Below are 25,171 nucleotides of genomic sequence, written 5' to 3'. Positions count from 1 at the left end.
ACTGGCAGAATAAACCAGAACATGTAAGTAGGTTTACCAGAGCTTTCACCGTGATTCCTGTTATGTCTGTGTCAGTGCAAAGGTCAGTGGTGAGACAAAATAACACACATATATTTAAATCTCTTACCAAGGTTTCTTTTTTTTAATTAAATAACAATCATACAAAAACACTTTTTTTAAGTAGTGGCATGAGTCCTGAACATTTGAAGATTTCTTCATTATTGTGTAAAAAAAGACATGATACAAAACAGGGAAGTCTTGAGAGTCACTCAGAATGTAACAGGCACACACTCTTGTTGATGCGGTGAGATTTTCAACACGTTTAAAAATAATAACCAACGCTCCGTACGCGCAGAGAAAAGCACACGTACAAAACCCCTGTACGTGTGGTCGTTTGTACATTTAACACATTCTTATACAACATTATGTCATACTTAAAATAATGCGTACACTTCACAGTCTGAGGGATTTCACTTGTTGTGCTTTGTGTTTCATTCTTTGATGGTTATAAAAAAATAGTATCGCTGTGGGTTGAAAATGAATCGGATTTTTTTTTTTTACTTTATTCCACTGTGGTAAAAGTTTGTCTATGAGCAGCATTATTTAAAAGGTTAAATGTATGTTTTTTTGATTACATTTCCTGTGACTGACTTTGGTGGTGATCTGAGGTCTGTACACTCTGAGCACTTCTGTCTAGTTTCAGAATGGACTTTGTTTGTTATGTCAACATTTTCTGACATTTTTCAGACAGAAGTATTTGAAATAATCGATAGTTACAGCCCTAATAGTAAATATAAATCTATGGTGGGCACTCCGTTAGCTTAGCTTAACAAAAACGATCCACTTACCAGTACCTCTAAAAGTAACAAATCAAAAACTTTTAATCTGTGCTTGTTTAATCTAAAAAACACGTAGAAAAAGATTTTCAGGTTTTATGTCCAACTCTACCACAAGCTACAAACATCCCAGCCTGTAAAAACCCTTCTAAAACAACAACTTGTCATATTTGTGCTTTGGTTTTTATACAGATGTTAGCAGCAGAGGTGCTGTGACTGAGGACGTTCCTGCCTAATGCATCATTTCAAATCTAAATGTTAAGGGAGCTGAATTTTTATCTGATGTTACAACTGCTAAAAAGCAATCCCAGAGTGATTTATATGTTGTTATATAATCATGGTGACCTGTATCAATCTTCTCAATAGTACACAAGAATATTAATAAATACCAACTATTCCCTTACCTACAATAACAAAAACATTCATATTTGCAGAATGGCAGCTATGGTGACAACATAATCACAACGTTTTCAGCTGCAGTAAAAACAAAAAGGGTTGATTATAATCCTTTTCGACAACAACGTGCTATGTTGCAAATCAGCCTAACAAGGGAAATAAGAGGAGGAAGAAAAGTGAATGCAATAAAAACAGGTGTTGATTTTGCGTACTGCAGCTTTAACACACTCAGACAGCAAGCGTCATAAAAGCACCCAGTGGAATAACGGTGTTTTGAGGCTAAGACCCTTTTACTTGTGGTCACGTACATTTCAACAACAACCTAAACTGTGCGATGTAAAACGACACTAACTTTCTACACGACACTCACTTCAAAATGTTTTGTGAAAACGTGTCTTTGTGCTTTACAGAACCTTTTAAAACAGGCACTTTCGCTAAGACCATAGAACATGTTGTTTGTGCTTTGAACTCATTTTGGGTAGCGACTTTAGCCCGAAGACGGCTTTACAACACTGGGTGCTCTTGGTCTGAATCAGGACACAAACTAGTCCCTGTGACTCTCAAGACTATTGTAAAGATGGTCACGCTTAAACATGCACACAGGATGGCATGTTAGAGTTCTGCGTGTAATCTGATTGAGTGAACGACTCCATGCAGAGGCAGGGATTAACTCAGGCGAGCAGGGTAATCACTGGAAGACGTACGCTGGAGTTGTTGTCCGGTGATCCGCTGTCACGGCCGGGTGAAAGATATTTAACTCTGGGAATGTTTTTGACAGTTCAGTGTGCTGGAGAGAGTCGGATCACATGCACGTCGCCCCCTCTGGAACACAGCGGAGCTGCTTCTCAATTATACAACGCAGGAAATTATACCTGCAAGTACAAGAAGGAGACGTATGGAGAGAGAAGAACAATGAATGGCTGAATGAATGTTTTTAAAGAAACCGTCTTTCTGTGGTAACCAGCTGTTGGACAGTTTAAAACAGAATAAAGTCACAGGATGATGATGTAAGGAAGGATATTTATGTTCTTGTACCTTCTCATGAGTTTCTGCACCTCTCTGTCCTCCTCTTCTTTCAGCTTGGTGATAAAACTCTGCAGGACAGGCATCTCAAACTTTATATACTGTGCCACCTGGTGGAGAAAAGGTGTCATGTAAAAAGGAAGGAAAATAAGGTAAATGAAAAGAAAAGGAATTGGAGACAGTGGTAATGAGTTTAATGAGTTTGTCCTTTGTGCACATCAATATCCTGGAAATCTTTTGTTGCTCTTCCACTACATGGTCCGAGCACAACTCGACTTGCCTCAGCACAGCATGGTTATTTTGCTCTTCCATTAGCGATAGTACCTGGTACTTTCTTTAGTACCAGGTGAGCTGAGCCGATACTATGCATGACGACAACAGACTGCCATCCACTGATTGGTCAGAGAGTCGTCACAGGAAGAGGCACGAGCAACACGTCCGACACAAGAATCAAAGCAAACAATGGTGAACTCTAGATCAGTTAAAAAGACGTCCAAATCCTGAAAAGTGAGCTAATCACTCTAATGGCAACCCCTGCCACTGTATTTGTTGATTTTATAATGGAAAACCAACCAAACCTTGTAGAGTCGAGCTGTGCCGAGGCGAGGCAGGACCATGTTTTGGAAAAGCGTCATTTGTATCTCTGAGTGGAATCAGTTTTACAGTCAAGGTGGTGACTTACATCATATGTGACTTCTTCACCCAGATCTTCTTCCATGAGGAAAACTTTGCAGACCTGCTCACACGGACCCTGCATTATTCTCAGCACAAGAGGATAGTCACTGCGCTTCAGTTTCACGCGCTCTGAAACATAGATAACACACAGATACACAGTTAATGTCATTGCACGGTGAGATACCAAAGGAAAATACATAAACAGAGTAATGTCACTCTCACCTCCACTCGTGTGGACGAGGTAGAGCGCAAAATCATCAGGAGTGTTTTCAATTTTAAATTTGTTGAGGAGAACTCGCAGCACTTGCGGAGTTCTCATGCAGCTGTTGATCCGAACATTAGTCACCGAGCCAAAAGCAGGAGTAAACACCGCTGTCTGAGGGAAACACACAGTGCAAATAAATGAAAACTAAATGTATAAGGCAAATATAATATAGAATGACAAATATAACACAGCTTTAATATTGTGCAACATGTGTTCAACAGGCACGCACGCACACATGGGTGGAATGGGTGAAAAGGCTGCACCCACTTTCCTGAGGGTGTCATCCCTCGTCTAAAGCCATGGTTTCTCAAACTGTAGTATGTGCATCATCAGTGGTGCGTGAGATTCCTCTGGTGGTACTTGGAGGAAAATCAGATATACTGTTCTACTGTATATACCAGGGTATGTGATCAGAGTGGAGCTGAGGAATTTTGACCAGAGTGCATAGGAAACGAAAACAAATTGATAATAAGTCGCCTTATCTCTCACTCCATCTTAAAGTTAGATTAACATGGAGCAAGATGTGAGGGAGAGGATGATGATGAGAGAGAAAACGATGTTATTGTGAATAAAGTTGCCTCCCGTGAAAGTCTGTAGCTGACTTTGCTCGGCCTATTTACACCACTGTATTTTAACGGTGGTGATTAACGGTGTTACTTCAAGAGCTCAATATTTTCTCAGGTGGTATTTTCCCAGTTTGAGATCCACTGGTCTAAATCACTAGTTTCAGGTCTTCTTTAATAGAAAATGATGTCAATTTTGTAAATCATGTTCCTATTTTGAGGAAAATAGACAATAAAGCATGGCACATATGACTGGACACAAGTGGTATTCTGGTCTGTGAACTTCCAGTTTCAAAAGCACGTCCATTTTTATATACACACTATGGATCAAACCTGCTTTACAAACAGAAATGTACAATGTATTACATTTTTATATCCTGCTAATAAACATTATTATGACCATTCACATCAAATATACCAAATACGCTAAAGAAACTGATTATACAGACTGATTCTACTAGCAGCACCTTGTGGTTGTAGAAGTGTCCGTTGATGGAGAAGCGATGGCGTCGTATTTTCCTCTGGTCGCTCGGTGACCGTCGCTGTCCACGTCTTAAGACACCAGCATCACTCTTTGTCCGTAAGAGCTGAGCGGAGGTCTCACTGTCCTCTGTCCAATCGAAACCCTTACCTTAGATCATCACTTATTCTACAGTGTCCTCTGATTATAATGACTTTGTCATTCAATTTAACAGAAATACAATAATTGTACGTAATGGTTCCAATCCTTAAGGAAGGTGTTAGACTGACATGGTGGAAACTGAAACTCCTGAAATTCATAGTTCAGAGTTCATATCATATGCACACATGTAAGTGTGAAAAATTATGAAACAATGCTAATAATACACTGTAAATACTGTAATATCTACCCTAAGAAAACATAGTTATGTATTTTAGCTGTTTATTATCTATGTTAAATATTTCAAATACAGTTTATACTGTTCCTTTTCAAAACCTGGTGTATTTCTTTGACTTCAATTAATGAAGGATATAAACACGTGATATTAAGTGTGTTTTCTTTCCTAACTATACAGGTATGTTGGTTCACTGAATTTTTACCATTCATTTAATTTCATATCATGTCATAATATTTATCACTAATGCCTCAATATCAGTACTAAAACGGGTTTCAAAAACAGGAAATGTGATATCAATGTCATATCAATATGATAATATCAAAATCTATGTAATGATATCTTCTCGTATATCATAATATGAATATTATATCGACACGCACCCTCCTCTGTCTCTTGTTCCATCCAGCCGTTGTCCTCTGGTTGGTTGTCAGGCAGCGTCACCTCCACCGTGGGTGGACTCTGCTGTGTCGTCTGTTGACCATCTGTGCTGTTGGGGGAACTTTAAGAAAAAGGAAATGAGATAGAGAGTAAGACACACACACACACACGCAGCACCAAAGAACAACATGAAGCTGCCAAAATTGTCGAGACACAGTGGAAAATATCATATAGAAAAAACAATGACAGTGGCTGTATATAGAGCAAACGGCAACCAGGGCAGCTTTTGTTCTGAATAGTGAAGTAAGTCATGTAAAACAGGCTATGAACAAGGAAGTCCACTGAACAGAATCAAGACGCTGAATCTCATTTCCACCATTTTGTATACACACCTCAGACAGTGAGTACATCGCGACTCCTGTAGTCTGTATATGTTATGATTATCCTTACTTGAAAGGTGCCTGAGAGGCTGAATTGTGGCAGGATCTGATGTTGTTAGTACTGTGATGTTCACGGTCTTATTATTTGTGTTTACTGGACGGCTAAATGACAGACATTATGCAACAAACTTATTATAGGTTTCATAAAATCTTCCTGTCATTTTGTCCACTTCCTGTAAACAGTTTCAGCACACAGGTAAAATGACATGCAGGCCCGTTATCCTGGGAATGAGAACAGCTTCATTTGATCAACGGAATTAAGCAGCTTATGATGGAGCTACAGGCCGCCCCGTGGTGGCTGAGCTATAGATGTGCCTTTTGTTTATGGATCTCTGCAAACCTGTATTCATTAAAAGCTGTGGTAAGACAATATTTTAGTGGGACTGAATAATAATTCAACAATATCATTTTGACATAATGTAAATCAAGTGATTTGAGAGATAATTTGACTTCTGCACCATTTACTCTCTTTCCAGTCCCAGTGGAAATGTGGGCTGTGGTAGAAATAGATCAATCAGAAGGAGAAGGCGCTCATATTGGTTGTACTGCTAAGCTGATACATGCACATGTGGCTTTGAGGTAAAGTAACCCTTAAAAACAGAGTTGAACGATGAACACAATAAAACATGTGACAATATCAGTGAAGAGGTTGCCTCAGGCCGTCTATCAGATACTAACTAAATGTGTCCGTCTGTACTCGTCTGGTGGGAGGAACTCGGGACAGAAAACTGCTTTCCCACAACGACCCTGAAAAGGCCCTTCAAAGTTATACTGATATATAGGTTTTTCCCTGTGCCCAACTGCAGAGGTCATTTAGTCGTGAAATTGACATGATATTTTGCCTACTCAGGTCGCAGTAGATATAAATAAATGTACTTCATTGAGCAAAATAAATAAACGTAAGCAAAAAATAGTTGCAGAGGTTGTAGCCATTAGTCACATCGGCGGATCTCGTGTGTTTGCTGATATCTGATAATACACTTTAAAGTCAATATCTGCTGACACTGATATTGTGCATCCTGAATTCTTACATATACACCACAGTATATGATCTCAAGCACAAGATGAGTCATCAGAAATCTCAAAGTGGATTTGAGGGCATTAAAATTCAATGGTCATTTTGGTAAAACTGTCTCTTTTGATATGATTAGGTTGTGTATGGACATGTAGGTGACACTTCAGGCAATATACATGTGATTAATACACTAAAATGCTGCATTTAACCATTTGCAGGATTGGATGCATAACAATGAATGCCAAAAAACATCAACAAGCAGCCATTTAAGTAACATATCATCTCTCATCAGACAAACTAGATGTGCCCTAATCTATATCTGCCCTCATTGACCTACAGTGTCTCACCATTTCCGGGCAGTGAGGTGTAACTGGATCTGTCTGGATCTCTTACCCTTGACTGTCCAGATTACAACCCGAGTGCCAAGATGTAGAGGAGGGGGGCGGTCGGATCCGCTCGTGGTCATCCTGCATCTGAAGCCTGATTGGTCGGCGAAGGCCCCAGAAGATATTCAGCAAGCCTTCGACAATCAGTTCCCCCTCTTCCTGTCAGGGGAGAGGAGAAGAGCGGTGATCAATGTGTGCACACAAACACACATATATTCACGCACAAAACACACAATAGTTTCCATGACCATAATTACTACTAACCTTAACCCTGACCCTAAACTCAACCTAAATTAAAACATGTCTTCACCTTAAAATGTAGTCAGTTACATTATGGGGACTTGATTTTTGTCCCCATAATGTGACTGTGTAAACACAATACAGTCCCCACAACATAAGGAATACAAAAGGTACACACACACACACACACACACTATTTAAATGCATACTCGCCTCTCTGTGTCTGAGTTGTAGATTTTGTCCTTCATAGTAGAGGTTGTATGTCTTGAGGTGGGAGAGGACTGTTGACCTAGAGACAAAGATGCTGAGTCACTGAAGAGAAAATGCAGTTTAAGATGGCTGATTGTGGTGTGGATAGGTTTATATCATGGAGTCCAGGCAGTGATTCAAGTTAAATGTCAGAACAGCATGAAAAGACTTTATGACAAACGTGATTCTGTTTCAATAAAGGCTGTTCCTGCTCTTGATTACTATGATTATTTTAAAATTGTATCTTTAATTGCAAGACAGGGTGGTGATACATGCATGTGACCCATACCAAACTAATACAGTGAAGGGGTGACAATATACTGGGGGTGGGTAACAATTATCTAAGGGTGGGAACACGAGTAGGAACAATACGCATACATGAAAGCAGGATAAAGAAATAAGGTGACTGTGTGAGTGTGTGGTTTCATCTATATGGAACATGAATAAATAATTCAAAAATAAATACCCATACTCCAAACGTATGATGACATTATGTGCTCTTGCTTATGAGAGACTTCTGAGTTGTAATTACTTAAAGGTTTTTTAGGCCAAAAAATGAATCCTGGTGACTCCGGTTCCTCCTCCTTTATGTATTCTGTATGTTATTATTTGGGAGGGTATTTTTCTTTGGTATTTTAAGTAATTCTGCAATTTATCTTCAATCTTCAAGATATAATCTATGTTTTTGAGGCTCCATCCTAGTGACTTTTTTCACTTCGTCACAATGTCAGCTACAGTACACATGGGTAGAATGAGGCAAAGAAAGAAATGCAAATGCATACAATGAACTCTTAACTCTGCTGTGTTTATTTACACAGCAGAAATCTAACATAACATAAAATAAGTTCTTAGTTTCAGCAATCCCTGCTTGACATGAGATCATCTGTTTCACATGTGTGTACAGGCGAGTTCCTGTAGTTCCTGAGAAACAGGATGATAAATGCCGAGTATGTAGTTTCTGCAGCAAGGAGTCCATCAACCACAACAATAACAAACAACCTAGTTTGATGAAGTTGGGATCAGTGTGGGATCCTGGACATTGTGCATTTGTGCTTTAAGAGGAGAGCGACTAGAGACAGCAAAGCAGACGACCAAAATGAAACTGTCCTTTACCTTACATAGAAATATGGATTTCTATGAATTTTAAGTCTGGTGGAAATGTTGTCTCCTAATGTTTATACACCACTCAATAACATATAAACACACACCAATCGAATGTATGTAATCGAAGAAAATGTTACATATTATATCTTTCATTTGATCCTTACTTGCTGATGAACTTGTTCTCTCCAATCTGAACCACGTCGTGTATATCATCCATTTTCAGTCAGCATGAGAGGAACTGAGAGACAAAGAAGCAACACAGGGAGTTAATCATTCTCATTTGTCTGATTCAGTCTCATGACTTCTCATGACTAGCGGTGAGCACGGACACAACCAGGGCCGCATGGAGACGAGGAAAGTGACTGCAGGACGAGGAGGAGGAGGAGGAGGGGGTGGAGATAAAACTCTACACAAATAGATCATATCTATTTTCCAGGCAACTATTTCCTTCAACAATAAAAGCAACTGATATTTAAAGCACCAATATCTCCTTTTGCCCCCCAATGCATTTGATTTACCAAGTCTTTCAGGCATTAACACCCTCAAAATACAGTCACAGTTGTACAGCTATCAAAGTGAGGACACTCATAGACATCATGAATTCCCCAGCACCTGAAATATATAATATATGAATAAACGCCTACCTAAACCTAATTCTTACCCTAAAACCCTAAGTCTTTAGACTGAAAACATATCAGGATCAGCCAAGTGTCGTCACTTTCCTATAATGTCCTTACTTCACATGTTTAAGTAGTTTTTTTTCTTCTCTCTTCTCATAAAGATATACATTCAAACACACACACACACACACACACACACACACACATGTGTGGGTAAGGGTGATTGTGGGTTGATGGCAGAGTTCCATTTAAAACAGCTGTGTGTGTGTGTGTACTTGTATTTATATCTTTGTGGAGACATTTTGCCTGGGCCCCACAACTTAAAAAGGCCTTTTCAGGGTTAAGACCTGGTTTTAGGGTTAGAACTGGGTTTAGGTTAGGGTAAGAGGTTAGGGGATGCATTATGTCTATGATGTGTCCTCACTAAGATATAAAAACAATTTTGTGTGTGTGGGAGGCAGAACATAAGCCTGTTGAAGGAGACAAACAGGTGCAGGACACATTGCCCACCTGCTGCACTAAATGATTTCAGCTTCTTAGACATTAAATGAAGTCAAACATCATACACACATCTGTCATATTTGTATCAACACTAACCATACATACATACATACAGTCTTATAGGACATTATAGCACAGGTAGATGTAAGAATCTTACAGCATGAATCAGGATAAATGACCCCCTCCCTGCTTTACTGAACTCTCCGTCTGTCACTATCTGTCTTTGCTTTGGACCATGTTTTAATACTGGCTGTGCATATTTGCATTCTGTGTGTGGAAGGTTACGCTGGTCGGTGAATAAATAACATATAATCATTATAAATGAAATCAACAGATTGGCGAACGATTTTCTACAGACATTTATGATCAATAGAGGATGTATCCTATTGATTTCAATAATCTCCGGAGTCTTTGTCTGCTACCACCATTTTGTTCATTCTGTTTCACGTCTTGACACATTTTAGGATGAATTTTAACATCCTGGATGGAATGCTAACTTTATGATGCTAAAATATGTGGTTTTGGGTGAAATAGACAGACAGACAGACAGACGACAGACAGACGACTTTATTAATCCCTTTGGGAGGTTCCCTCGGGGAAATTAACATCTCCAGCATCCACACACAGCACTGTTAAAAATAGAGAGTAGAATAAAATAAAATAATCTACAGAACTTTACTTTTTATTCCTGTGTAGTATGAATGAGTGGTGGAAGTTTGGTTCATGTACATGCAGCATAATCATAACAGCTCCAGTGGAATTCTGCTAAGGGTCTTTATATTGTATGGAAATAAATTGAAAATCAATGGTTAGAGAAATAGGCAAAATACAAACATTGATAAGAAACATTCGGCATCATTAAAAACTATGTAACTGTGATCTTACCGTAGTGAGAACTGTGTGATTTTGTTGGTCAGCAGAAAGCGGGAGCTGGAGATGTGAAGAGAAAAAGAGTGAAAGATTAAGACAGGTAGACTCCGTTTAAATCCTCTTGTATTAGCAGTTCTGTCACACGGGTGTCGATTTCAAACAGCCTCTCGGAGACAATTTTCTTGTGAGGGGGACGGCGACAAGGAAGAGTGGGGGTGTTTAAAGGAAGTGCTCCCCTTCCGTTTAATCACTTCCTCCTTTACACAGTCAGTCACACAGGAAACTGACACAAGCCCTTGCACAGCCCATAACTTCCTCAATTCAAGCACCTCAGATGAGTAATCATGCACAACCGAAGCGTTGACATACACGAGCGTGTGTAGAAAATCTGATAAGATCCACAAAGTCAGCACTCGGTATTTGCATCTAGATGTGTTTAAAATAAAAGGACATAACACCTAGAGGTTTCTCACTTCAATCTCCTTCTATACAGGTGAAATTTTATTCCACTACATTTCCTCTAACTGTCTTTGTTACTTGTTACAACCAAATAAAATCAGAAGAAGAAGAGTTGGTAATGGTCTGTATTTATATAGAGCTTCTCTAGTCTTGATGAGCTGCTTTACTCTATAGTTTTGCCATTTACATGTTTAAACATGGGGTTCAGTGTCTTGCTCAAGGACACATATAGACTAGCAGAGCCAGGAATTGAACCCACAACCTCCCTGTTGAAAGACAACTCACCCTACCACTGAGCTACAATGGCTCAAACCTTACTATTAACTTTCACTTCTAAAACTTACGTTCATTTTATATCAGAAAATTAGTTTTGATACTTAAGTACAGTAAATGACATGTACTTTTAGTAGTTATATTAAGTTATATAAGTTACTTCAACTTCTTCCAAAATCCTTTTCTGGTAAGATACTTGTGCTTTTACTCAAGTATCCCTTTAATTTACTTTATACAAGACTGGTTGGTGGTGTTTTCACTAACTGCTGTGTTCACTGGTGATTTCAATTGCTTGTACAGCAGCTCTGAGTTTCCCCTCCCGACGAGCTTTCTGGCTTACAACAGATAGTTTGTCTTCTGATTGGTTTATATACTTTTTTAACAATGAAAGCAATTAGTGAAGCTTCTAGCTAAAACTGAATTGGTCATTTAAACAATCAGTCTATGTCCTACATTGTTTAACACATCTAGATGTAAATGGACTACAACTACATTGGATTGGACTTACTGTTCCAAAGAATAAAATGCACAGTATGTAATTTCTGCCTCTAGGGGGGGCCTCTCAATAAAAGCAATAACAGAAGACCTTGTTTGATTACGTCATGGAGCAGCTTAGAAATATGGGAATTATCATCTGGGGAGAGTTTCTGTGGCTGCAAACAGCAATGAGTAACAGGATCCATTAGTGACAAAAACACACACTAAAATGCAAAAACAAAAAACTACACACTAACTAGTACAACCAAATATTTCCTTCTTACACTAATGTGTCTTAGGGAGTCTGTCCCAGATGCTATAACTGTTATATTACAGTAGACACAAAGGTAAACAGAAGTCATGCAGCTAATTGTGTATGTGTAACTCACAGGAGAGTTGAGTGTGTGCACGCTGTATATGTTGTTGTGGTTACACTACGACATTAGTCTTGATGTTTTTAAATATTTTAATGCAGAAATCCTACATCTGTAAGCAGGGGACTGTAAGCAGCCAAACCCCATTATCACACTTACATGATAAAACATGGCGCTGAACCCTGACAAATAACCTGAGGCTGTCAATCTCTGAAACAAATGTGCTCAGTTATTGTGTGCAAATTAAATATTAAACACTAATCAGCCCAGCCCCCTGCCAAGCTCTATCAATATTTAAGCAACTATTTTAAGCCTGTAAAGAGCTCAAAAGCCACCATTGACCTACACAATGGAAATCATTAGTCTTTAATACTTCGGTCATGGTCAAGGGCAGCCGTGCCTGCAGACTCATTAACAGATGATGCCAGTGGTGTGAGACAGACATGTGGTCGCCACTGGCCCGTCATCCTACTTTCCTGACGTTACCTCTGGCTCTACACAGCAAGAATCACTGACTCCATTTACATGAAAATCAATACGACAACCATTTACCCTATTCTGATTAAGAACTTGTAGGATGGAGCATTAGTACTCCATTAAAATATTATATGTACTTAGTATTCTGATGTAAGGATGAAAGCTGAAAAAGATATCGATTGTTTACATGTATTTGTTTTTAATTTGCGTAAAACCACCAAAAATTTAACAGTTAAATTGAAGCCTTTGTGATTTGCCAGTTGTTTTTCCAACGAGTGACAACGTTTCATATACATTACTTGTACATGTCATTTAGCAGACGCTTTTATCCAAAGCGACTTACAAGGGAATTGAGTACAATCTGCCAGGGGTGGAGTTGAACTTGCGACCATGAAGTCTTTGCACACAGGGTCTTAACCACAGGCGGTCTTTACCACTGAGCCACTCCATCCCCCATACTTACATTGCTGCATAGGACGTGTGGATGTAGGATGTGATTAAGATGTAAACATTTCCGCATAATGTGACTAAGACTGCAATACTCCTAGGGCTGAACAATAATTTCAGTTTTTTCTGAAACTGAAGAAAACATGAAAATGAGAATAATTATGTAAAAAAAATACCATTCCCTCAGATATCACAAATCATATCGCAATTGCAGTCAAACCAATTGCAATTAGATGTTTCAGTATTATTAGTATTATGATTATTATTATTATTATTATTATTATTATTCTAAGAGTGACCTTATTCAGGTTGAGGAACTCACAAATGACTCCTTACTAGCTTAATATCTGAATACTGCTGTCCATGTAATCATAGTAATGGTTGTAATATAATTTGCATGACAGTTTACTGTTGGTGAAAAAGTTGCAGAAAAACATAGACGTTCAGGATTGGTTAAATCTGTATTTTTGACTGTATGAATAGCAAATATTAATGTTTTCCTTCAGATCATGACCTCAGAGTTTTTGCAGACCACAAGCTACAGCTCTGTGATATACGAGTGCAGTATTGATGTTGTGACCTTTATCCAAGTACATGAATGTGTTTAAGAAACAAAACATTTCAAATGTTGTCCAAAATATGATTAAAGCAGAAAGTATCCTACAAAGAAACTATTACTTTTTTAAAGATTAAAGAGTAATCCTCTTTTCTGTAAGGTACAGAATAAATATCCACGTAAAGCCTGAGAAATTAATTACCTTGACATCAGATCAAAACTGCCCAGAAAGCTAATTTATGATAGATCTTGTCTGGTACAACAATAAATAGACTATTTCCAATCTCTGTGGAACATTTTCTGTTTGACACTTGGACTCCAGAAAGCTTTCACTGGTGTTTGTGTGTTGAAGCCAACAGCAGATTATAAATAAATGCATCCAGATGGATCGACAGCTGATGCAGTGCTGCTTCACATCACTGAGCTCGTCTCCATCTTTATAGTCCAAATGCAGAGCTCATTGACTCCTGGAATCCCCAGGTGCCTCATTAAAAAAAAATCAGCCAATCCTCAGTCTCCATCTTTGAGTCATTCCTTCATCTGGTGTTTCATAAAAACAGTTACAGGGTTTAATAGAGCTGGTCCTTTTCTTCTGATAAGGACATTCTTTCCTCTCTGCTGTCAGACTGTTATTCCCATTCAGTCTCCTTCATAGTCCCTTGTGTAACCATCCACCATGCGATTAAAACTCATGACCACAACTTCCTGACTTCTCTCCCCCACTCCTTCTCATTCAGTGAGACACTTGGATGCTTGTTTTCCTCTCCCCTGCCTCTGAACCTCCTCTGCCAACATCCATGACCAAAAATGGATGATGAATGGCTCCTCTCTCGCTCCTCCTGTCCACATTACTACTCTTCTGCCTCGCTATTGTCACCGTTGTTATAGCAACATCAAAAACATCTGAGCTCCAGCAACTATCCAGCAACGTGGAGCCAAAAATAGTGTGTGTGTATTTGTCTCTCCTGCTCCTTGTTATTCGTACAGGGTAACTTGTCAAATATGTCACCAGGCTTGAGTCTCTACCTCGCATCGCTCTTTCACTTTCTCGCCACCATTTCTATCATCTTCCTCTCCGCTGTCCCCCATTTCTCCTTTCACCCCAACCGGTCGAGGCAGATGACCGCACATTTGAGACTGTCAGATATTTTTCCTTTTTTCTCTCCACTGATGCCTAGTGCTTGCTCGTTGTATGAACTGTTGCAGCTCTGCCTTAGGGTAAAGTAGTAAGGGTTGTGCCAGAAAGTCACAACTCTCTAGATTTATCGCTATTCTCTAATCTCTAAACTAAAAGTTTTGCTGTGAAAATCAATTATTTTATGTAATTCCTATCTTCTTCTTCATGTGAGACGGGGGGGTGGCGCCCTAGCGTCATCTATTGACGGGCCACCACTAGTGAAAATGGAGGACATGAGCTAAAACACCTTTCTGAGCAAACATCCATGACACCAAAGCCTCTGAAAAGTGGCATTTTAAAGTATTTTGTTTCCCAGAGTGAAGAACAAAATCTGCAGACTCAAATGTTCTAGTAGCGCCCTAAACCGTTTGCGATATCTAGAAAATTCAAAAACTATGGACTGGCGATCTGTCCAGGGTGTGACCCTGCCTTTTGCCCCATGTCAGCCGAGATTGGCACAGCATGTGGAAGATACATGACCCTCATGTGGAGGATAAAGCGGTAGAAGATGGATGGATGGATGGATGGATACTGGAAAGCAGCGAAATAGAGCTTTTGCACACATACACTTGTCATTACAGTCACTTCCAATCACAGACAAGATTCACCAGCGTGTGACACATGTCAGCTTCTCAGTACCATAATTCCTAAACTTTGAATAACTGGCAGATATTGAAAGTGAAAGTTATCTTGGAAAAAGGGGCAGAAACATTGAACATTGTTTGACAATTCTAGAGCCATAAAATCAAAATACATCCAGGCGGCCTGATTATCATGATGGTCATAAGAGGGTTAATATCCAAATATTTTTTGAACTTGATTTTTGGAAAAAGTTGCATAGCCCTGGGGCCTCATGGGCCCTTTTGCCTCGGGGCCCCAAACCCCCTTGAAACGCCTCTGCTCTGCCCCTCTTGTCTGCCCATGCAGCCTTGTGTGCTGCTGATAGGAATCTTAACTATCTACACAGATTGTTATGTAACCCGTTTTACTAAAACACAGCAAAGCACTGTCACGGATACAGAGCCGATGTAATAATATGGGTTATCTTTCTTTTTTTCTCTCCCGTTGATTAAGGCTGGACCACATACACACATGTGACGAATTCATGAGAAGAGGATCCGCATATTATGAGTGACATGTGGGACATTTAGACTGCAAATAGATACGCGAGTTCGTGTTGTACGTCGTCAAAAAAACATTCAAATTGTTTTTCCAGTCACGACATCCAACTACACCCAGTTCACATCAACCGATACACATCGTCATGTTCAGCCTACTTAGCTACACCGACGCTGCTGTGGGATTGCTGGCGACTTTTGGAGCTGCTCTCTCGGATCACCAGACCGTGGGAAGCAGGTTCTGTGGTTCTTCTCCTCCGACTCTGCCTCGGTCCCCGTAAATTGTCCGGTAAACTTAAGTATTTCGTTACCCCGCTCGTTCACTCCACAGCCGCTGGAAACAATCACTTTAAAGGCGCCTGCACACCACCGCGACTGCTGCGAGGAGCCGTGCGCGTGCGACAGAGCTCCATCTGTTGTAGACGGGCACGCGCGTGAGCTCGCGGCGACAGAGCAGCGTCAGGGGGGCGGGGGGAGGAGGGGAGAGCCTGGCCGCGAGCCAATCAGACGGCGAATCTGACGCCCCCTTTGTTCACGCTGAATGAAAACATGAAAACAAAAGGGCCGGGGTGAAAAATCACGCAGGCACACCAGTGACCAGTGGGAAAACGTTAAGACCCTCTAAAGGGAATAAAAGGCCACGTGTCAATCTCAGCTAACACTCTTTTACAACTTATTATAGATATTTATTATCGTGTTCATCCAGCTCATTCCAACCAAGTTTTAAATGGAACAAAATGTGTTATATTATATTTTATATTTGGCCAAGTTAGTTCTAATGAAAAGGCAAGAAAATGATATATTGTTTACTATACGGACATCCAAAAAGACCATTAAACGAAGAGGTCTGCTATTGTTCTACTTAAGTGCAAATCTGAATTTAAAAATGTCTACAGTCTATACTTTAGCATTTTTGAGCATTACACAGTGAAATAGGATGTGTATTATACATATTTACATACACTCATTTATGTTTATTAAACCATAATGCCCTGAGGCAGTCAGTCATATTAGTCACTGCTGTCTCTCTTACACACTGCTTCTGAATCAATGTGGAAATTGCATCCAAGGATGAACCAGACTTGTGCAAGTCCATCAGAAGCTTCCAAAGACATGACATCTTCATTTGGGCTTTTCCAAATTGTTTAAAGGCATAATAATCTTAGTGTATGTAAACCTATAACAGCAAAAGTGATTGTCTGATTTCATGTCAGACAGTGAGAAAAAAAGCATGTGTCTTTTTATATAGCGTATGTAAACTTCTGGTTTTAACTGTACATATATAAGTGTATACCCATGAGGGCAACGAAGGAGTGGCTCTGTAAGAAGCATTTCAAGGTCCTGGTGTCGCCAAGTCAGTCTCCAGACCTCAACCCAATAGAAAATCTGTGGAGGGAGTTGAAAGTCTGTGTTGCCCAGCGACAGCCCCAAAGTATCACAGATCTGGAGATGATCTGTGTGGAAGAATAGGACAAAATTCCAGCTACAGTGTGTGCAAACCTGGTCAAGATCTACAGGAAACACTTGACCAGTGTAATTATATTGAGTTGAAGTTGAAGTTTTGTTCGTGTCCAGTTATTTATTTTCCTATCAAGTACACAAATAAATCGTTTAAAAATCATCCAATGTGATTTCCTGTCTCTCACAGTTGAAGTGTACCTATGATGAAAATTACAGACCTCTTTCATCTTTTTGAGTGGGACTACTTTTTTGCCCCACTGTATATACACACACACACACGTACACATTTACTGTATATACAGTGGTTTCAGAAAGTATCAAGACCCTCTAAACCTGTTTTGTTATGTTTCAGCCTTATACTACAATAGTTTAAATTAATTTTCTTTTTTTTACACTCGGTACCCCACAACGGCCTTCTATAGGTGTGTGCCTTTCCAAATTCAGTCCCAGAGTTCAATCAAAACATCACAGCTATGACCAAAGAGAAATGGGAGGCACTGAAAGGGTCTGAATACTTACATAACTGTGATATTATAATTAGAGTGACCTCCTGTAGATGCAAGATGAAATCCTTCAGCATTTATTAGTTGACTTTGGTGAAGTTGAGAAAATACAAAAAGCCATTTTGTTCCAGTTTCCCTTCATTCGGCTTGGGTAAAGGAACAGATTTGTGTGATCAATAAAGACAAAAGACCGTATTCATTCAGTAACATCTTATTAAATAGCTTTATGAACAAAGAATAACACAATTTCTTGCTACTATTTAGTTTACACAATTTCTTTCCAGAAGGTTTAGCAAACTTTACTCCTTTAAATATACATTTATTTGTTTACATATTTAAAGTTTACTGGTAAAGTTTCACATTACCAGCAAAGTATACTGTAATGCAATGACATGGAGAAAGAGCAATGTTAGAGTAAAAAAATACAATTTTAAAAAGGTCCTACGAAACAAACACAAGTATGGTATTATGGAAAAGAATTCCACCACACCACATACTCAAAATAGAATTTAAATGTTGGTTGTTGTTTTTACCTTTTAGAGAAAAAGTAAACAAAATTGTCTGCTGTTCAGCATGATTTAAGATTGAAAGTTATGATTTGTTTCTTACAAATATTTACTTGCAAAAACATAACATGATGTATAAAAGTACAGACACATTGGAAAAGATAAAACACAGATAAAACATAGTATATATTTGTTTTCATGTAGCATCCCCTTCAAGATAACTGAAAGAGACTGATGTATTTGTGTTATGCACCTTCTCAAGAGCCATCTGTTTGTTTCTTTTATGTAAATGATGAAGTAAATCTGAGGTGTGGCTACTGTAATTGAGCCATTTCTGTTGTGACAATGTGTGACTCATTCACACATGCATGTATCAAGGATTTTAAAAAAGAAAGAAAGAAAGAAAGAAAGGGGACAGTGTAAGATAACTGTGGGGGTAAAAGAGGAAATTAAGAGGAAGATGAATTTAGGCACAAAGTTGTCCAATGTTCTTCTTGCTGTTAAGTAATAAGGCAGGTTCACTCAGCTGCCAACAGGCTCTTAATAAGATGGCCACTCTGTGTCTTCTCCTGCATCCTGAAACAACTAAACACGAGGACACTGAGACAGGTTCTCTGCAGGAATTAAGGACTTCAACAAGTATGTGAGTGTCCAGAAAGAACTTGAGGATGTGATGGCAAATTTAAGTGCTGGTTGCATGTAATATGACACAGGGAACAAAGTCACGAGTCGCGATTGCGATTATTTGTGCACGTCATGTGCAGCACAGACAAAAACTCCACCGGTTAACAGCTATCGAGATGGTGAGATTATCAACTGTCTACTAAGGATGGTAGAATATTTGGTGAATCTCGCTCTGCACCAAATGTTGTGACTTTAAACATAAAAATTGCATTATTAGCATAATGTGTATCCATTGATCTGAGACAGAGCGCCACTACTGCACCTCCTCTGAGCTCCGTTTACAGCCTTACAACTAAATCTATAGTGTGATTGGAAGGCTTTGACCAATCACAGGGCAGTTCATAGAGAGCTGCTCCACTTTAGAGCTCAGAGCCAGGGAGCAACAATCCAAAAAAACAGGGTGTTTTAGAAAATCAGTCAGGTATTTTTCCATTGATCCTGCCTACTGCAGCCTAAATGAGGAATCACAGATGTTATACCACTGTAATTATTATCTTAACCTTATATACTGCATATACCGACATGGGCAACTGAAAATGGTGCCCGTGAAGTATTTAGTATTTCGATAACTGTGATGTTCCAAATTCCAATTTGAGACAGATGGTAGCATTGTCTTTCGATAATGACTAAATCATAAGAGTGATGTAAAGAGAGATGAGGTCATTAATGGGGCCCAAAGAAATTCAGAACAGATCAGGCTTTAGAGTCATGAAAAAACATAAATATCCTGTATAAACACAACAGTGACATTACAGAGGTTGAAGTCAGTGAGATTGTCTCACTCCCTGACCCGGATTTTCTTGGCACCGTTACATGTGCAAACAGTACTTGTTTTAAAAAAAGGGCCCCGACAGAAATTTGACATGACAATCCAGTTCAATGTTTAAAAAAAAGTGTTTGTTTTTTTCCACCTCTATATTAAACAACATGATATAAATGGAATGAAGTAGAAGCAGCTAGCTTTTTACATGACTAACTGTACGACGAGCTGTTGACCTTGGGGTGAGATGTTTTAAAAGCATGAACTGTAGCAGAGGCTGGGAGAGAGAGGAGCCTGTTGTTGTCATCATCATCATCATCATCATCATCACACCTATTCTTATCAAGTATATATGATGTCAGCTGGGATTTGGCTCCAGCCCACCGCGACCCTCATGTGGAGGATAAAGCAGTAGAAAATAGACAAAAAGTGTAACAATAAATATATTTTCAACATTGTGCAAGCGACAAATAGACCTGCTTCAAGCCATCGTTAAACACCAACTTTGCATAAATAAATAAATAGCTAAAACACAAGTGATAAAAGGCATGAGATGAAGATTCTCAACTGCAACTGCCAATGAAAAGTATTGGTTTTTGGTCACAGAGCAAAGAGAGAACATTAAGAGCTTTTAGAATTCTGATGAAGTAAAAATCTCTTCACTGAATGTGAATTACCATCTGTTTTCTATTGGTTATTTTCCCCTTTGTGTTTACTTTTTACTTTTATATGACGTATGGTATTTTACAAACTGCTGTTTGTTTTTCTTGTAGAGAAGCAGCGGCATAGAGTGAGGTCAACGGACTCGCTCTTTGCATTGAGAACTAAAAAAGGTCCGAACAACAGCAGACACGACAACGACAGGAGTTAAAAGCTGAAGTGGGATGAGAGTGGCAGGGGCGGCGAGGAGGAGGAGGAATGTAGGGAAAATCCATTAAAGCTATTAAAAGCGAAAAAAATAAAAAAAGTATTACATCGAAACAAAACCACCACCCTAAGTTCTAAGTAACGTTATACAACAGCTAAGTGAACGCACTGAAAAACCGCATAGGTTGGATAGTGGTAGTTATTAACGATAGAGTTAATCCTACATTAACACAAATCTCTGCTCACAAGTGACTGTGAGAGAAGATCTGCACGGAGGAGTTATTTGTGAGGCCACAAATTTGCAGATTCACTCTCGTCATTACAGCAGTTCAGGCGAGGAGATGTGAAATCAGCTGATTATTAGATCAAATAAAAAAAACTTCATTAAACGTCTTGGTCTGGTTTACAGATGATGCATAATACTGACAGTAAAGAGACATGAATTAGAAGGTTTGTGACATTTTCCCCTGATCAAATGGGAGAGGCCATGAATATCAGCAGTCTACATATTTTTTAAAAAATGGGTCTCTGGGGAGTTTTACTGAAGACATGTGGGCACAAGCTGTGGAGAGACATTCTAAATGTAGGAGCCAGAAAATAAACTTCACAATCACTTTGCATGGCTAAGTGCACCTGACAAACCGTCTCCGTTCGTCTGCATGACCACAAAGTGCTTCGTTGCACTAGTTCTGGTGAGGCGGTTGGTGTTTAAGCATGTGTGTGTGCATCTCTAAAGCGGTTGCATAATGAGCCTCGAGATTTGTAACAGTAATTTTGCATAATCCTAAAATCGACACATTCAAATCTAGCGCACTTTTCGGAGAATGTGTCAAAAGTGACATGGCAAGTGAATTACCAACCGTTCAGCTGTGATTGTTCCACGTCCATCCCTCTCACTTGAGGATAATGTGCAGTCACCTCTCGCTGCTAACCGGAGACACATTCACACACACACACACACACACCAACTAACCTCTGTGTGGTGACATCTTTTAAAAACATGCTGTGACTTGCTTAAGCATGCTTTAACCAATATAGTGGGCAAGTAGACAAACAGTCACAAAATAAAGTAAACAAATAACGATGGGGGGCCATCACATTTTCTAACATACAATTCAAAATCCTGCTCTGCTTCGGTCTTTCATCTTCAGTCCTTTATCCTTAGTGTACATCCCCTGCTCCCCAAATCCAGCCACATTTTATTCCTTGCTGACTATACCCGACTCTCCCCTGCTGCCGAGTCTCCCTCCCCTCCCGTTCCTCCTCCCTTCACCACTTCTCCAGGTCCCATTCTTCTCCTGCAGGTTTTCTGTAGCCTCCAAGACTGGTAGCCTGTAAAGGCAGGGCTGATGGGGATGTACTTGAAGATGGCGTGTCTGTGAATGAAGTCCATTCCAAACGGCAAGTCGTACGATCTCATCCCTTCCAGTTCTGCACCATTGACGCCAGTTCCACGCTTCAACTTCTTGAGGCCTCGCTCCTCAGCAGAACCTGACCAGAAAGATGACAGAGAGTGAATCATCGTGGCCTTCCTTAAAAAAAACAAAATTAAACATCTAGACAAATGAGGGGGACCATGAAGTCCCGTCTAACCTTCTGATTTCCTCTGTAATGTCAATCAGGAAGTAACAGTACACTGAAAAGCCATCAGGGGGCGACTCCACTTGCAAAAGGAAACCTCTTAGAATGCAAGTCTATGGGAAATGACGTTTTCCTGAATGAATGAAGGGTTTCAGGTCTCCTTCACTAACACATAATGTCAATTTCGTACACATCTTGAAAAAAACGGATGATTATGTATGAGTTGACACAATGACAATCTGCAGTCTCACCATTCGATGTGACTAATTATTATGCACTGAACCTTTTATCCCTTTTACACTGGTCCAGGTCCCAGCTGAAAGTTAAGTTCAGGAGTCCTTTCTTCCAATTCTATCATATATTTGTCATCCAGCGGTGACATTTTTAGATTCAGTAACACGTTTATACCAAAAAAAAAAAAAAACATTTGTGAACAAACTGTGGATTAAACACTTACCAGGGATAGTATTGTCCAAAATGAAGGCGACGGAGCCTCCAACAAACATGGCCGTGGTGAGGAGGACATTCAGCACTTGGTCAATCTCAACTATTCCTGAGAAAGATTAAAGAACAACAACTTATTCACTGAAACAATGTTGTATTGGGACAAGAACTGAAACCTTTAAAAAGCTGGCATCATTCTCTTATCCACAGAATTTTAACATGTTTATCTGCTGAATACAAATTTCCATTCATCAAAACTGTGTGTGTAGGAACCTCCTCTGCACTCACCCGTCACCAGCGGGTTTCTTTTGAGGTAGCTTGGCAACGTCAGACCGAAGAAGATGGAGAAGCCCAGGACAAAGAGGTTTCTGGAGGAGTTGAGGTCAACAAACTGCAGGTTGGACAGTCCAACTGCAGTGATCATACCAAACAAGGTGCAGAACAGAGCTCCCAGGACAGGGTCGGGCAGAGAGGCAAAAAGGGCGCTGAATTTACCCACCATCCCCAGCAGCAGCATCATGGCGGCTCCGTACTGGATCACACGTCTGCTGCCCACCTGCAGAAAGGATAACAGTCAGAGAGATGAAAACCAAGATCTAAATCAGTAAGGGTCCGCAGCCCTTATACGCATGCTGTGTTAGAGTGCAACATTTTCCATATAAGGGCTTACATGCTCAAAGCATCTATTTTAAGCACGTGTTAACTGATTTGAGAATCTTGTACAACTAAAGTTTATCACCCTGTCCACAGTGGACGCAGACATGTCTGTGCATGTCCACTTTAAAAGCCTTGTTTTAACATGTTGCTCTCACTTTGCCCACTCTCTGCTGCAAAGTCAATTCAATGCTTATTCTGTGTTTCCACTACATGGTCTAAGCTCGCATCGCCTCACCTCTACACAGTTTGGTTGGTTTTCCATTACAATATAGTACCTCCTCAACGTGGGCGGAGTCATCGCTGCATGAAACTGCTGTGACACCGTTTTACACGCAACACGCGGACTAGTGACTTGTAAAGCAGTTGTTTTCAGTCATTAGAACCAGTTAATTAAAAAAGAAAAATACACCAGACTATTATTATATTGAGATTTTAGATATTTCTTTGCTAAATGTTGGAGACGGGGTACTATCGCTAATGGAAACGCAAAATAACGTTGTGCCGAAGCGTGGTGAGGCTTGCCGCGCTAGTGGAAAAGGGACTTTAGATTCACTCAGAGAATCATACAGAAAATAAACTACATTCTGAAATGTGGTCTGGTTGTGGAGGATTGTGAGCTGGCACTACATAGTGCTTCAGTGTGGGGCTCAGTGAGGACAGCGCGCTTGATTAACATGAGCGCCAAACGGAAGTGGGTGGCGCTTATGTGTTCATTGTGTCTTAACTGTACATGACATGCATTTAACACAGGAAGCTGAATAAACAAGGCATAATCAAGGATGTTTACTGCTCAGAGCAGAGGGTTGTGAGTTTAGACAAAAGCTTGAAAATTGTGTTTGGTTTCTGGTTATGTCAGTGGACAAAAGATTTGACTTGTCTGCGTTAAACCAATCAGCCTGTTATCCATGTAAAACAATGACTTTTGACATTTTACAAGCTGTAACCATGGTAACAACAGCAAAATTTAGCATGCATTTTTAAAAAGTGACAGTTGCCAGTTGTGGGTTTTTTAAGTAAACACAAAACAACATGAACTAACATGAAATTAATGAAATGCAGATGAGGTCTCAAACAATTCAAAAGCATAAAGAAAAAAAAAATAAACCTCACAGAGATTAGTGCCTTTTACCTTTGTGATTCCCAGGACACCTATATTTGGACTGGAGGAGGTAGAGCCATTTCCTGTGCCAAAAAGCCCATCCAGCACACAGGAAATACCCTCCACAAATATCCCCCTATAGAGACAGAGGGGGGGGGGGGGGGGGAACTAATTACAGTATCCGACAGACAGTAAAACACCTCTGCTGTACTTCTGGAGTGAGCAGATTAGAGCATAAATAAGAAACTGAAGAGTTACTTACCTGTTGATTGCATGGATGGGAGGTGGAGGAGCACCAGAGAGACGAGCACAGGCATAGTAATCTCCAATGGACTCGATGATGCTGGCCACCACAGCACTCATCATCCCAATCACACCTGCTGCGGTTACAGTTGGAAAACCCCACTGGACTGCAGAGGGCAAAGTTGAGACATTTAAAGCAGCTGCATTTAGACAGAACATTTCTTAAATCATTTTTTTTTTATTCATCATCTCTATCAGGATATGCCCACAATCCTCTGCCTCTTCATCATACACACTTACAAGGATATGGGATCTTAAACCACGGCGCCGCCGTGAGGATTCCTTGACGAGCATCTGTACGGGCGTAGAACCCATATTTGTTTTTATCCGGCGGGAAAACGTCCGTTATTGTGAAAATGAAGCATAACAGCCATGACACCAGAATAGCCATGATGATCTGATGATGAAGACAGAGAGAATATTAAAAAAACCTTAACATGGCAAATCTGGAGGGTTCAGATTCTTATCTTTGTCAAAAGGCAGGTAATGGAGGTGATAAGTCTACACATTTCTACAAGTCTATATTATCC

The 25,171-nt window shown here is 39.8% G+C and overlaps 2 protein-coding genes across 5 annotated transcripts in view; both read right to left on the bottom strand.

Annotated features, from left to right (window-relative positions):
• Positions 1 to 119: 119 nt before the first annotated feature.
• rassf2b (Ras association domain family member 2b) lies at positions 120 to 16,217 on the bottom strand. The gene is made up of 11 exons (XM_058636741.1): positions 15,936 to 16,217; positions 10,434 to 10,478; positions 8,592 to 8,665; positions 7,288 to 7,363; positions 6,842 to 6,993; positions 4,996 to 5,114; positions 4,226 to 4,368; positions 3,153 to 3,306; positions 2,938 to 3,059; positions 2,268 to 2,365; positions 120 to 2,104 (listed from the first exon to the last, which is right to left on the bottom strand). Exons 3-11 carry the CDS (start codon positions 8,642 to 8,644, stop codon positions 2,035 to 2,037), a joined length of 987 nt encoding a protein of 328 aa, XP_058492724.1. The 5' UTR covers positions 8,645 to 8,665; positions 10,434 to 10,478; positions 15,936 to 16,217; the 3' UTR covers positions 120 to 2,034.
• A 1,718-nt stretch (positions 16,218 to 17,935) lies between these two features.
• slc23a2 (solute carrier family 23 member 2) overlaps positions 17,936 to 25,171 on the bottom strand; it is a 29,068-nt gene continuing 21,832 nt past the window's right edge. For all 4 annotated transcript variants that reach the window (XM_058636114.1, XM_058636115.1, XM_058636117.1 and 1 more), the window contains 6 exons: positions 24,882 to 25,038; positions 24,601 to 24,748; positions 24,369 to 24,474; positions 22,871 to 23,138; positions 22,596 to 22,691; positions 17,936 to 22,048 (listed from right to left, as the gene is read on the bottom strand). In XM_058636114.1, coding sequence (XP_058492097.1) covers positions 21,771 to 22,048; positions 22,596 to 22,691; positions 22,871 to 23,138; positions 24,369 to 24,474; positions 24,601 to 24,748; positions 24,882 to 25,038 — 1,053 coding nt within the window. In that variant the 3' untranslated portion in view covers positions 17,936 to 21,770. The remainder of the gene's footprint in view (positions 22,049 to 22,595; positions 22,692 to 22,870; positions 23,139 to 24,368; positions 24,475 to 24,600; positions 24,749 to 24,881; positions 25,039 to 25,171) is intronic.

This window comes from Solea solea, chromosome 8, assembly GCF_958295425.1.
Source record: "Solea solea chromosome 8, fSolSol10.1, whole genome shotgun sequence".
In the NCBI taxonomy this organism is placed as follows: domain Eukaryota; kingdom Metazoa; phylum Chordata; class Actinopteri; order Pleuronectiformes; family Soleidae; genus Solea; species Solea solea.
This window is presented reverse-complemented; position numbering and strand designations above follow the sequence as displayed.

Bases quoted from the DNA above. Each gene is read 5' to 3' on its own strand.
- rassf2b (XM_058636741.1), bottom strand. From the start codon at position 8,644: ATGGATGATATACACGACGTGGTTCAGATTGGAGAGAACAAGTTCATC. The intron at 4,369-4,995 runs GTGCGTGTCGAT...TCGATTGGACAG, and splicing joins GGAACAAGAGACAGAGGAGG to AGGACAGTGAGACCTCCGCT. The intron at 2,366-2,937 runs GTAAGTCACCAC...TTTCTCCACCAG, and splicing joins GTGAAGAAGTCACATATGAT to GTGGCACAGTATATAAAGTT.